This window comes from Hippoglossus stenolepis, chromosome 11, assembly GCF_022539355.2.
Source record: "Hippoglossus stenolepis isolate QCI-W04-F060 chromosome 11, HSTE1.2, whole genome shotgun sequence".
NCBI lineage: Eukaryota > Metazoa > Chordata > Actinopteri > Pleuronectiformes > Pleuronectidae > Hippoglossus > Hippoglossus stenolepis.
Genome location: NC_061493.1, coordinates 25,356,334 through 25,369,489, shown reverse-complemented (window position 1 = coordinate 25,369,489; position 13,156 = coordinate 25,356,334). Strand labels below are relative to the sequence as shown.

Genomic DNA, 13,156 nt, shown 5'->3' with positions numbered 1-13,156 from the left:
AGTTACGTATTGATTAGAACCGATACAGAAATTTCTGTTTTTGGAAAGATCAACAATATCATTATAAATGAAGATCAAGCTTGCTTTTTGACTTGCAAAGTTGACACACTTTATTTTGATGACCACTTTAATGCATACTGTGTTGAGGAGAGAACTGATTCATTTTCTGTAATTTCTTTGGAGGATTTAATCTATTACAGACCCTATGACAAACAGTTTTCTAATGAGATGGATGAAAAACATACATATTGCCACATTGCCATATTGTGTGAACTTTGCTTTGAGGACTGATGGGAAAAGATGTAAAGCCAATGCTGTGTTATGTGGTGTGCTTACACAAATACAGTTTCATGTTAACTGCAAACTTCTTTGAATTGCTGATTCTTTCTTTCTTTCTTGTATATAGTTGTAACAGCCTCTGGCGTGAGTCGCTACGTTTAAAAGGACAACAAATTACTAATTTAAATAACAGGATACATACTTGAACATAAATTACAAAATAAACCCAACACAAATAAATCAATCTGTCAGTTACAATAGTTATAGTTTTTAAAGGAATAATATCACACAGTAAGTGGGATTGGGGATTATAAATCGACTCCCTACAGTGTTTTTAAAATATGAATCAACTCTATAAAGAGTTAAATATTGAGTTACATTTTACATCCTCAATAGTGTTAATATGACTTTAACTCTACTGTTAAAAAAATCATACTTGTGGTGTTAACTTTGGACACTGCACAATAGTGTTGCTTCAATTTAACACTGGCCAGTGTTGACCGGTGTTAAATTTCAACTATAGAAAGAGTTGCTGGATCTCTGTCTGTGTTAATTCTTTAACACTTTCAAAAGTGTAGTTTTAACTCCCTACAGGTTGGACCTATAAAACACTTGGAAGTTTTGTATTTGACTCTATAGGAGTTGAATAAACACTGTTGTGCATGAGTAGTGTAAAAGGAAGGTTTTATACAAACAAGACAGAAAGCCGACAGGAAATGTCTGCTGTTTGGAATCATTCCTGGTTGTTGGCTGTTAAACCTTCCTCGTCATCATATTAGTATTTTTTAAAGGAAGCATAACACTTGGGTGAAGTAAGAACTTTTTTTTTCATCAAAAATAATGTAGCAGCAAAATCACTTCGGAATTCATCCAAAATGTCAAACACTCATCAGGTATCTTTTTCAATAAGATATGAAATATATTACAATAACAGTTTTAAAGTGGGCGGAGCTGTTCCAGATGCTCCTGGTTCTGGTTCTGGATGAAAAAAAATCCCAAAACTTCCCAGGGAAAATATAACATGACTCACAACAACAATAATACTGGAAATTGTCCAAAAGGCAGAATGTGGAAGACAATTTCAGATTTTCTTCAGGCCAGGGCCGACTTGTCCACCTGAGCATACAGGCTCTCAGGCTGAGTCGTGTCTCCGGCCTCAGTGGATTTCATGGACCTGCTTCGATCAAGCTGTAGATGGAGGACGGAGAAGGAGCTGCAGCATCATCGGTTGGATTCTGATCCAGAAGTGGGTTCACGCTTTGACCTGGAGAGATAAAGTCAAATAAAACTTAGTTCACAGTTCAACGTACTGTGGCAACAAGTAAAGTAATCTCACTTAGACAGATGTTAGAAAAGATCACGTAACTTTACCTGAACATCTTCGTACACTGTATTTTCCGTGTCCACACTTTCATCTGCAAGAAGGTCACAAAGAATGTTCATTGGCTTTAAATCACAAATTAATTTAGACTGTTTTCTACTGAATCACATTTACATCACTGCACCCACTGATTTTGGTTTTCGTGTGTTTTGTCATTTTGTGATTTTGGTGACCCTAGTGGTTTTATATAAACACAGCATTGCTTTTCTAAAATTCTGTTGATAGACAGATACAATAAAATAAAACCTACACACACAGACATTCATCTTGATATTATCTATATGCTAAATAACGAACAGTGGATTCCCATCCGTACTGTAAACTGGGAAAGGATCTCAGATATTGTCATTGACCCTAAAGGTGGTGGATCAGTGAATAAAGTGAAGGACACAGTGAAAATGCTGAATTCCCATTAACAATATTTGCAGAGTTGAATTTTTACTCTGACGTACGTTTTCCTTTTATTCGATGTCCAACAAAAGCTGCTGTTATGGCAATTATCACCAAAACCTTAATGACAGTGACAGAGACAAAGGCGATGAAAGCGCCCGGTGGTTCAGGGGCTGTAATGGAAAACAGAAAAACTGATTTTAGTTATTTTCAGAACTTATTCACTTTGACACGTAAAAATATTTCTTAAAAAATAAATTACATGCTCTAAATTCAACTGACAACTCTGCATTATTACCATAAAAATATAATTTATAATTTACATATAATCTGTACAGTACTTTTCTTACCAAAGTTAAAAGTGTTACAAAGGAATTTAACAACAATTAAAACAAAGATAAAAGTAGTTTTTTCTTTTAAATGAAGTAAAGTTGAGAATTTGTCGTAGATATAATCCAAGCAGTAGCATTTTGAACCAATTGAAGGAGAAAGTCTTTATCTAGTCTTTAAATGTTGGGAAAGATTTAATATTTCAAAATGAACTTAAGTTGGAACACAACCTTCTATAAAACAAAGTTATCAGCTGCTTGTGTTGTCGGTCACTTACCAGGATTTGAGAAACAAAAGTCCCTAATCATTGTTGTGTGCTCGTCCGAGCTGACCTGGTTGCTATGGTTACAGATAACTGAGAAGCCTTTGGACAGGTAGACACGGAGGGAGGAGCCTGAGGTCGTGACCTTGACCTCTCTCCTCCCTCCTCCTGGCTGCAGGTGTTGGTGTCACATCTAAAAGTGCTGTTGATGTGATGGGAGTCCTGTGTGCTGCAGGTCACTGTGAGGTTACAGGAGTCGGAGCTATTGGAGAGTAAGTCCACTGTCCCACTAACCGGAGACACTGGATCTGAGGGGGAGGGACACAGGCTTTAATGGGTTTAGAAGTTGGGCAGCTACTGTGTGTCGATATTTAAAATCTGAAGAAACCTACCTTGAACTGTGACGCTGTATTTACCCACATAAGTGTTTTTGATCCCGAAAACACCTGCAGTGTAACGTCCACTGTCGGCTTGTTGCACATTCTTCAAAAGCAAAGAGTGATTTTGAAGAAAAATCTCGATTCTTCCATGATAGGGGCCAATTGTGTTTGTGTCGTTATCATCAAATAATCTAAATATGTTTGAATCATTAAATCTCCATCTAAAATCACTCCGTTTAACTATTTTAACAGGAGCCGTGACGTTGAGAAGCAGATCCTTCCCCTTCTGCACAAATACAGGAGTCACAGTGTCGGAGCCTGTAGAAACAACAAAGCATCACTTTATTAGAAAGAAAAGACTTTGATTTAAACTGTAGTTTTTGTCCATTTTTACTTCTACTCATTAAACAGAGACTCATGAGACAAAACTACCTCGGCCCAGCAGGTTGTGTTTGCCCCTGTCTGTTGGTTGGTTGGTTTAATGATCAGCAGGTTTACTTAGAAACTGGATTTCCACAAGACTTGGTGGAAGGATGGGACATGGGCCGAGAAAGTTACATTTCAGGAAGATTCAGGATTTATTTTGTGAGACGGGGCTGATTTTTATATTTTCCATGATTTCCCAGGGAATGAAATCAGGCATATTGAGGGGGACTGAGACTTCTGATTACTTTAGTGCAGCTTGACTGAATTTAAGAACTTCTGGACCTCGGCGGAGGTAAATTGACATTCTAGTGTCTACAAATCTATTTTATTTGTTTTGTTTTCCTCTTTGAACTTATTTCTAATTCATCCTTTTTATTTCTTTTACCTCTTTTATTCTACTCTTTTTATTCTTTTATTTGGCTTGTAAATTGTAAATAAAAGTGCCCTGCCTTGCCCGTCAGCAGGATTATTTGAAAGCCACTAAACTGATTTCCTTTCAATTTTGAAGTGGATTCTGTGGATGCGAGAATTTTCTTTCACGCTCTTTAACATGGTGAGATACTATGTGTCTTCTGAAATATATTCCTCCTCATATAGGGGCAGAATTATTATTATGAGCTAAATAAAAAGCTTGTAATCGTTGCTTTTCTTTCTCAGACCTAATTGCACACAGTGAGCAAAACTATTGGCGTTTAATAAATAATGTTCCTGCTGTGATGTTATTATTATTTATTGATTTGTAACATATCAGTTCTAGCAACATAGATTTGTCTGATTAATTAAAATGTTATTCAGTAGAGAATGAAAAGAGAGAAGTTTAGTTTCCTGACGAGCTCGTACGTGTACATGTGGTTTGAGTCACAGTATTGACCCTTGACTACTTGTCTTCAGTGGAACCTGATGAATGTGGGGAGTGATGTGAACGTTACACTTATAACCAAAGTTAGCACTTTGAATTTATAATCAAGCTTCTTTGAAAAGATGATAAACGAGTCCATCACACAACAGTTTCTGGAACTTAAACAAAACGTGTGAAAGAGGAAGAGACTCTGCAACGGTAGATGTTACTCAACAGCTCATTTCACACGGAAAATGTCCAGTGGACGTACACTACCGTTCAAAAGTTTGGGGTCACCCAGACAATTTCGTGTTTTCCATGAAAACTCACACTTTGATTTATCAAATGAGTTGCAAAATGAATAGAAAATATAGTCAAGACATTGACAAGGTTAGAAATAATGATTTTTATTTGAAATATTAATTTTGTTCTTCAAACTTTGCTTTCGTCAAAGAATGCTCCATTTGCAGCAATTACAGCATTGCAGACCTTTGGCATTCTAGCTGTTAATTTGTTGAGGTAATCTGTAGAAATTTCACCCCACGCTTCCTGAAGCACCTCCCACAAGTTGGATTGGCTTGATGGGCACTTCTTGCGTACCATACGGTCAAGCTGCTCCCACAACAGCTCAATGGGGTTGAGATCTGGTGACTGCGCTGGCCACTCCATTACAGACAGCATACCAGCTGCCTGCTTCTTCCCTAAATAGTTCTTGCATAATTTGGAGGTGTGCTTTGGGTCATTGTCCTGTTGTAGGAGGAAATTGGCTCCAATCAAGCGCTGTCCACAGGGTATGGCATGGCGTTGCAAAATGGAGGAGTGATAGCCTTCCTTATTTAAAATCCCTTTTACCTTGTACAAATCTCCCACTTTACCAGCACCAAAGCAGCCCCAGACCATCACATTACCTCACCATGCTTGACAGATGGCGTCAGGCACTCTTCCAGCATCTTTTCACCTGTTCTGCGTCTCACAAATGTTCTTCTGTGTGATCCAAACACCTCAAACTTTGATTCGTCTGTCCATAACACTTTTTTCCAATCTTCCTCTGTCCAATGTCTGTGTTCTTTTGCCCATATCAATCTTTTCTTTTCATTGGCCAGTCTCAGATATGGCTTTTTCTTTGCCACTCTGCCTAGAAGGCCAGCATCCCGGAGTCGCCTCTTCACTGTAGACGTTGACACTGGCGTTTTGCGGGTACCATTTAAAGAAGCTGCCAGTTGAGGACCTGTGAGGCGTCTATTTCTCAAACTAGAGACTCTAATATACTTGTCTTCTTGCTGAGTTGTGCACCGGGGCCTCCCACTTCTTTCTACTCTGGTTAGAGCCCGTTTGTGCTGTTCTCTGAAGGGAGTAGTACACACCGTTGTAGGAAATTTTCAGTTTCTTCGCAATTTCTCGCATGGAATAGCCTTCATTTCTAAGAACAAGAATAGACTGGCGAGTTTCACATGAAAGTTCTCTTTTTCTGGCCATTTTGAGAGTATAATCGAACCCACAAATGTGATGCTCCAGATACTCAACTAGCTCAAAGGAAGGCCAGTTTTATAGCTTCTCTCACCAGCAAAACAGTTTTCAGCTGTGCTAACATAATTGCACAAGGGTTTTCAAGGGTTTTCTAATCATCCATTAGTCTTCTAAGGCGATTAGCAAACACAATGTACCATTAGAACACTGGAGTGATAGTTGCTGGAAATGAGCCTCTATACACCTATGTAGATATTTCATTAAAAACCAGACGTTTCCACCTAGAATAGTCATTTACCACATTAACAATGTATAGAGTGTATTTCTGATTAATTTAATGTCATCTTCATTGAAAAAAACAGTGCTTTTCTTTGAAAAATAAGGAAATTTCTAAGTGACCCCAAACTTTTGAACGGTAGTGTACAGAAATAGACACTGACATGTAACAGGAAGTATCACTTTACGTTCTCTTCCCCCGAGCCCTGTTTTAATATCTAGCTTTGTCAATAAAAGGTAAAGTTTCCTAATCAATCTGTTCTGTTCTCTGAGTCGCTGCCACAGGACATTACATTAATATTCAGTTTTGTTGGTTTTACAAGCTTTTTAAAAAGTTTCTCCACGTCTGTTATCACTCATTATATATTTTAAATCGAATTCAAGCGTAGAACTCAACTTGAAAAACCACAGATATATGGAAGGAAGTTTTACTGAGTGAATCTTCAATCAACAAGTCATAATTTGAATATAGTCATCATTTTAATATTTATAGAATAATGAAATAAACAATTATTAACAACAACAACACAATTCTAAACAAGCTACATTGCTGAAACAGTCACAAAGTGCAACAAGAACAGAGCAATAAAACTATATTTGAAGAAGAAATGTGATAAAAATGTCGTGTTTACCTCGGGCTTCATATGAGTGAAGCAGAGAAATGACAAAGAGAAGAATGATGGGATGCATTCTGTCAAATGTGCCGTACGAGGAAGTGGATCAGAGTTTAGACCTCAATCAGCCCAGCAGCAGTCAGTGTGCCTGTTGGGCGTGGCCTAATACTCAGTGTTATCCACATGAACCAAAACATGACAATAGATGAATAACAATGATTGTCTCCTAACAAGAGAACATATCGAGGTCTGTCAGTAAACACTTTGATCTTGTTCAAGTTTTGATAATGTGAGGAACTGACTGCTGGTTTCAGGGGAGATGTTTCAGCACCAGGACAGACTGCTTGGTGGATTGTGTGGAACATCTTGGTTTGTTTTTCATGTGTCGCGTGAGGGAAGCGGGGAAATGAGGTATTGCAACAGCGCCACCTGGCGACTTTCACCTCCAGGAAAGGTGCAACAGCAACAGCACAGGTTCGTTGATGTCACGAGGCAAGAGACGGCTTTACTTGTAGAAAAGACACAACTTTTATTTAACTTAATAAATGCATAATTCAACAAAAAGCTAAATGAAACAACAATCACCAGAAACAAACCATCACATGAAGTTAAACACTGAGACAAGAGAAGAGCACCGGGCTGGGACTGACCACGGAGACAAAACACCTGCTGCAACACAGGAGACGAGCGGAAACGGAAGTAGGGAGAGCTGTGCACGGCCGCTTCCTGAAACATGGGGGAAGCACGACGTCGCCTAGCAACCAGCGCGCCATGAAAGCAGGCACAGCGCCACGCAGCGGCAGGGAGGGAGCGCGCCTCCGGCTCCACGTGTTAACAGGTTGGAGTGACCACAGTTTCTGCATGAGCCTGTCAGCTGCTCCTGGTCAGCAGCGATAACATGAGGATGTGGAAATGATGGGGCGGCAGGGAGGGGAATCTGTATTTGTTCAGCGTGGGTTAAGAATAGGATAGAGGCATCTTCATATTTCCATACACATAATCCAGATAGATAGATATTAACTGTGTAAAATGTTTTTTGGCTGTTAAACATTCCTCGTCATCATATTAGTATTTTTTAAAGGAAGCATATATGTATGTTTTGTAAATTTCATGATGTTGATTTAACTAAAACATTTATAATTCCCAATATTTTTTTAAAACACTTGGGTGAAGTAAGAACTTTATTGTACGTGCACCAACACTGGACACTCATCAGAAATAATGTAGCAGCCAAAATCACTTTAGGTTTTAATTGAGTTTTTCATGGAAATTTGGTCAAATTAACACAATGTACAATAAAAGAATATTAAACTCTCTTTATAAAAATAAAATCTAATTACACAAGACTCGATTGAGATTAATTTAAAGGAACAATTCAAAGAACCATTACAAACTTTTGTCTTTTAAAACATTGAAAAGCTGCTTAAGCTGCAACACATGAATGAGTTGAACCAGGTCTTTAGAAAGAATAAATACACATCTGTACGAGAAATACTATATTTACACATTCATATTAACACTCATCAGGAATCTTTTCAATAAGATATGAAATATATTACAATAACAGTTTTAAAGTGGGCGGAGCTGTTCCAGATGCTCCTGGTTCTGGTTCTGGATGAAAAAAAAACTTCCCAGGAAAATATAACATGACTCACGGCAACAATAATACTGGAAATTGTCCAAAAGGCAGAATGTGGAAGACAATTTCAGATTTTCTTCAGGCCAGGGCCGACTTGTCCACCTGAGCATACAGGCTCTCAGGCTGAGTCGTGTCTCCGGCCTCAGTGGATTTCATGGACCTGCTAGTTCACAGCTGTAGATGGAGGACGGAGAAGGAGCTGCAGCATCATCGGTTGGATTCTGATCCAGAAGTGGTGTTCACATTTTTTTGACCTGGAGAGATAAAGTCAAATAAAACTAGTAATCACTATTTTCAGTTGATCGTACTGTGGCAACAAGTAAAGTAATCTCACTAAGACTAGTAACAGTGAGATTTTGTTATTGGAACACATTGAGAAGAGCAGCACACAAGCACAGTCAGAAGGTGACAGAGGGATGTTGAAATGGCACTGGCTGAAATCGCCTGATCTGCAGCAAGTGTTTTTGACAGTCCATGTACATAACTACACCCCGTCAAGATGAATTACGTGTGGCTTTATTTTATTTATGTATCTATTTATTTTTGCCCATTTCTTTTCATAAAATCTCGTTTGGAAGACAGATGTTAGAAAGATGACATAACTTTACCTGAGCAGTTTCAGACAGTGTATTTTCCATGACCACACTTTCATCTGCAAGAAGGTGACAAAGAATGTTCATTGGCTTTAAATCACAAATTAATTTAGACTGTTTTCTACTGAATCACATTTACATCACTGCAGCCACTGATTTTGGTGTTTGTGTGTTTGAATTTTTACTCTGACGTACGTTTTCTTTTTTCGATGTCGAACAAAAGCTGCTGTTATGGCAAATTATCACCAAAACCACAATGACAGAGACAATGGCGATAATGATATAGCTCGGTGGTTCAGGGGCTGTAATGGAAAACAGAAAAACTGATATTAGTTATTTTCAGAACTTATTCACTTTAACACGTAAAAATATTTCTTAAATAAAATGACATGCAATCATTACCATTAAAAACCGCATGTATTATAAAAATATAATTTATAATTTAAACATATCATATGTATAGTACTTTTCTTACCAAAGTTAAAAGTGTTACAAAGGAATTAAACAATAATTAAAACAGAGATAAAAGTAGTTTTTTCTTTTAAATAAAGTAAAGTTGAGAATTTGTCGTAGATATAATCCAAGCAGCAGCATTTTGAACCAACTGAAGGAGAAAGTCTTTATCTAGTCTTTAAATGTTGGGAAAGATTTAATATTTCAAAATGAACTTAAGTTGGAACACAACCTTCTATAAAACAAAGTTATCAGCTGCTTGTGTTGTCGGTCACTTACCAGGATTTGAGAAACAAAAGTCCCTAATCATTGTTATGTGCTCGTCCGAGCTGACCTGGTTGCTATGGTTACAGATAACTGAGAAGCCTTTGGACAGGTAGACACGGAGGGAGGTGCCGGAGGTCGTGACCTTGGACCTCTCTCCTCCCTCCTCCTGGCTGCAGGTGTTGGTGTCACATCTAAAAGTGCTGTTGATGCGATGGGAGTCCTGTGTGCTGCAGGTCACTGTGAGGTTACAGGAGTCGGAGCTATTGGAGAGTAAGTCCACTGTCCCATTAACCGGAGACACTGGATCTGAGGGGGAGGGACACAGGCTTTAATGGGTTTAGAAGTTGGGCAGCTACTGTGTGTCGATATTTAAAATCTGAAGAAACCTACCTTGAACTGTGACGCTGTATTTACCCACATAATTGATCTGATCCCCGAAAACACCTGCAGTGTAACGTCCACTGTCGTCTTGTTGCACATTCTTCAAAAGCAAAGAGTGATTTTGGAGAAAAATCTCGACCCTTCCATCATAGGGGCTAATTATTTTTGTTTCGTTATCATCAAATAATCTTAATATGTTTGAATCATTAAATCTCCATCTAAAATCACTCCGTTTAACTATTTTAACAGGAGCCGTGACGTTGAGAAGCAGATCCTTCCCCTTCTGCACAAATACAGGAGTCACAGTGTCGGAGCCTGTAGAAACAACACAGCATCACTTTATTAGAAAGAAAAGACTTTGATTTAAACTGTAGTTTTTGTCCATTTTTACTTCTACTCATTAAACAGAGACTCATGAGACAAAACTACCTCGGCCCAGCAGGTTGTGTTTGCCCCTGTCTGTTGGTTGGTTGGTTTAATGATCAGCAGGTTTACTTAGAAACTGGATTTCCACAAGACTTGGTGGAAGGATGGGACATGGGCCAAGAAAGTTACATTTCAGGAAGATTCAGGATTTATTTTGTGAGACGGGGCTGATTTTTATATTTTCCATGATTTCCCAGGGAATGAAATCAGGCATATTGAGGGGGACTGAGACTTCTGATTACTTTAGTGCAGCTTGACTGAATTTAAGAACTTCTGGACCTCGGCGGAGGTAAATTGACATTCTAGTGTCTACAAATCTATTTTATTTGTATTGTTTTTCTCTTTGAACTTAATTCTATGTTTTCATACAGATTTATCTTTTTATGTCTTTTACCTCTTTTATTTTACTCTTTATTCTTTTATTTGCTTGTAAATTGTAAATAAAAGTGCCCTGCCTTGCCCGTCAGCAGGATTTTTTAAAGCCACTAAACGGATTTCCTTAAATTTTGACGTGGATTCTGTGGATGCGAGAATTTTCTTTCACGTTCTTTAACATGGTGAGATACTATGTGTCTTCTGAAATATATTCATCCTCATATAGGGCAGAATTATTATGAGCTAAATAAAAAGCTTGTAATCGTTGCTTTTCTTTCTCAGACCTAATTGCACACAGTGAGCAAAACTATTGGCATTTAATAAATAATGATCCTGCTGTGATGTTATTATTAGTTATTGATTTGTAACATATCAGTTCTAGCAACATAGATTTGTTTGATTAATTAAAATGTTATTCAGTAGAGAATGAAAAGAGAGAAGTTTAGTTTCCTGACGAGCTCGTACGTGTACATGTGGTTTGAGTCACAGTATTGACCCTTGACTACTTGTCTTCAGTGGAACCTGATGAATGTGGGGAGGATGTGAACGTTACACTTATAACCAAAGTTAGCACTTTGAATTTATAATCAAGCTTCTGTGAAAGGTGATAAACGAGTCCATCACACAACAGTTTCTGGAACTTAAACAAAACGTGTGAAAGAGGAAGAGACTCTGTAATGGTAGATGTTACTCAACAGCTCATTTCTCACAGGGAAAATGTCCAGTGGACGTACAGAAATAGACAGACACTGACATGTTACAGGAAGCATCACTCTACGTTCTCTCCCTGTCACCGAGCCCTGTTTTAATATCTAGCTTTGTCGATAAAAGGTAAAGTTTCCTAATCAATCTGTTCTGTTCTCTGAGTCGCTGCCACAGGACATTACATTAATATTCAGTTTTGTTGGTTTTACAAGCTTTTAAAAAAGTTTCTCCACGTCTGTTATCACTCATTATATATTTTAAATCGAATTCAAGCGTAGAACTCAACTTGAAACACCACAGATATATGGAAGGAAGTTTTACTGAGTGAATCGTCAATCAACAAGTCATAATTTGAATATAGTTATAATTTTAATATTTATAGAATAATGAAATAAACAATTATTAACAACAAAATTCGAAACAAGGTACATTGCTGAAACAGTCACAAAGTGCAACAAGAACAGAGCAATAAAACTATATTTGAAGAAGAAATGTGATAAAAATGTCGTGTTTACCTCGGGCTTCATATGCGTGAAGCAGAGAAATGACAAAGAGAAGAATGATGGGATGCATTCTGTCAAATGTGCCGTACGAGGAAGTGGATCCGAGTTTAGACCTCAATCAGCCCAGCAGCAGTCAGGGTGTCTGTGGGCGTGGCCTAATAGAGTGTCATCCACATGAACCAAAACATGACAATAGATGAATAACAATGATTGTCTCCTAACAAGAGAACATATCGAGGTCTGTCAGTAAACACTTTGATCTTGTTCAAGTTTTGATAATGTGAGGAACTGACTGCTGGTTTCAGGAGATGTTTCAGCACCAGGACAGACTGCTTGGTGGATTGTGTGGAACATCTTGGTTTGTTTTTCATGTGTCGCGTGAGGGAAGCGGGAAATGAGGTATGGCAACAGCGCCACCTGGCGACTTTCACCTCCAGGAAAGGTGCAACAGCAACAGCACAGGTTCGTTGATGTCACGAGGCAAGAGACGGCTTTACTTGTAGAAAAGACACAACTTTTATTGAACTTAATAAATGCATAATTCAACAAAAGCTAAATGAAACAACAATCACCAGAAACAAACCATCACATGAAGTTAAACACTGAGACAAGAGAAGAGCACCGGGCTGGGACTGACCACGGAGACAAAACACCTGCTGCAACACAGGAGACGAGCGGAAACGGAAGTAGGGAGAGCTGTGCACGGCCGCTTCATTAAACATGGGATGCACGACGTCGCCTAGCAACCAGCGCGCCATGAAAGCAGCCACAGCGCCACGCAGCGGCAGGAGGAGCGCGCCTCCGGCTCCACGTGTTAACAGGTTGGAGTGACCACAGTTTCTGCATGAGCCTGTCAGCTGCTCCTGGTCAGCAGCGATAACATGAGGATGTGAAATGATGGGGGCGGCAGTGGGAGGAATCTGTATTTGTTCAGTGGGGTTAAGAATGAGATAGGCATCTTCATTTCCATACACATAATCCAGATAGAAGATATTAACATTTAAAATGTTTTTTGGCTGTTAAACCTTCCTCGTCATCATATTAGTATTTTTTTAACATAGTATGTTTTGTAAATTTCAGGATGTTGATTTAACTAAAACATTTATAATTCCCAATATTTGTTTAAAACACTTGGGTGAAGTAAGAACTTTATTGTACGTGCACCAACACT

General features: G+C 38.5%; 1 protein-coding gene and 1 long non-coding RNA gene across 2 annotated transcripts; both read right to left on the bottom strand.

Annotated features, from left to right (window-relative positions):
• Window positions 1-1,596: 1,596 nt before the first annotated feature.
• Window positions 1,597-2,786, bottom strand: LOC124854458. Its single transcript, XR_007034696.1, has 3 exons — window positions 2,658-2,786; window positions 2,113-2,223; window positions 1,597-1,694 (listed from the first exon to the last, which is right to left on the bottom strand). It is a non-coding gene; the product is annotated as an uncharacterized LOC124854458 (long non-coding RNA).
• Window positions 2,787-8,360: 5,574 nt separating this feature from the next.
• LOC124854459 lies at window positions 8,361-12,134 on the bottom strand. Its single transcript, XM_047341934.1, has 6 exons — window positions 11,998-12,134; window positions 9,986-10,291; window positions 9,608-9,901; window positions 9,122-9,177; window positions 8,891-8,934; window positions 8,361-8,442 (listed from the first exon to the last, which is right to left on the bottom strand). Exons 1-6 carry the CDS (start codon window positions 12,053-12,055, stop codon window positions 8,361-8,363), a joined length of 840 nt encoding a protein of 279 aa, XP_047197890.1. The 5' UTR covers window positions 12,056-12,134.
• Between the last annotated feature and the right edge of the window lie 1,022 nt (window positions 12,135-13,156).

Bases quoted from the DNA above. Each gene is read 5' to 3' on its own strand.
- LOC124854459 (XM_047341934.1), bottom strand. From the start codon at position 12,055: ATGCATCCCATCATTCTTCTCTTTGTCATTTCTCTGCTTCACGCATAT. The intron at 9,902-9,985 runs GTAGGTTTCTTC...CCTCCCCCTCAG, and splicing joins ATACAGCGTCACAGTTCAAG to ATCCAGTGTCTCCGGTTAAT. The intron at 9,178-9,607 runs GTAAGTGACCGA...TTTCCATTACAG, and splicing joins CTTTTGTTTCTCAAATCCTG to CCCCTGAACCACCGAGCTAT.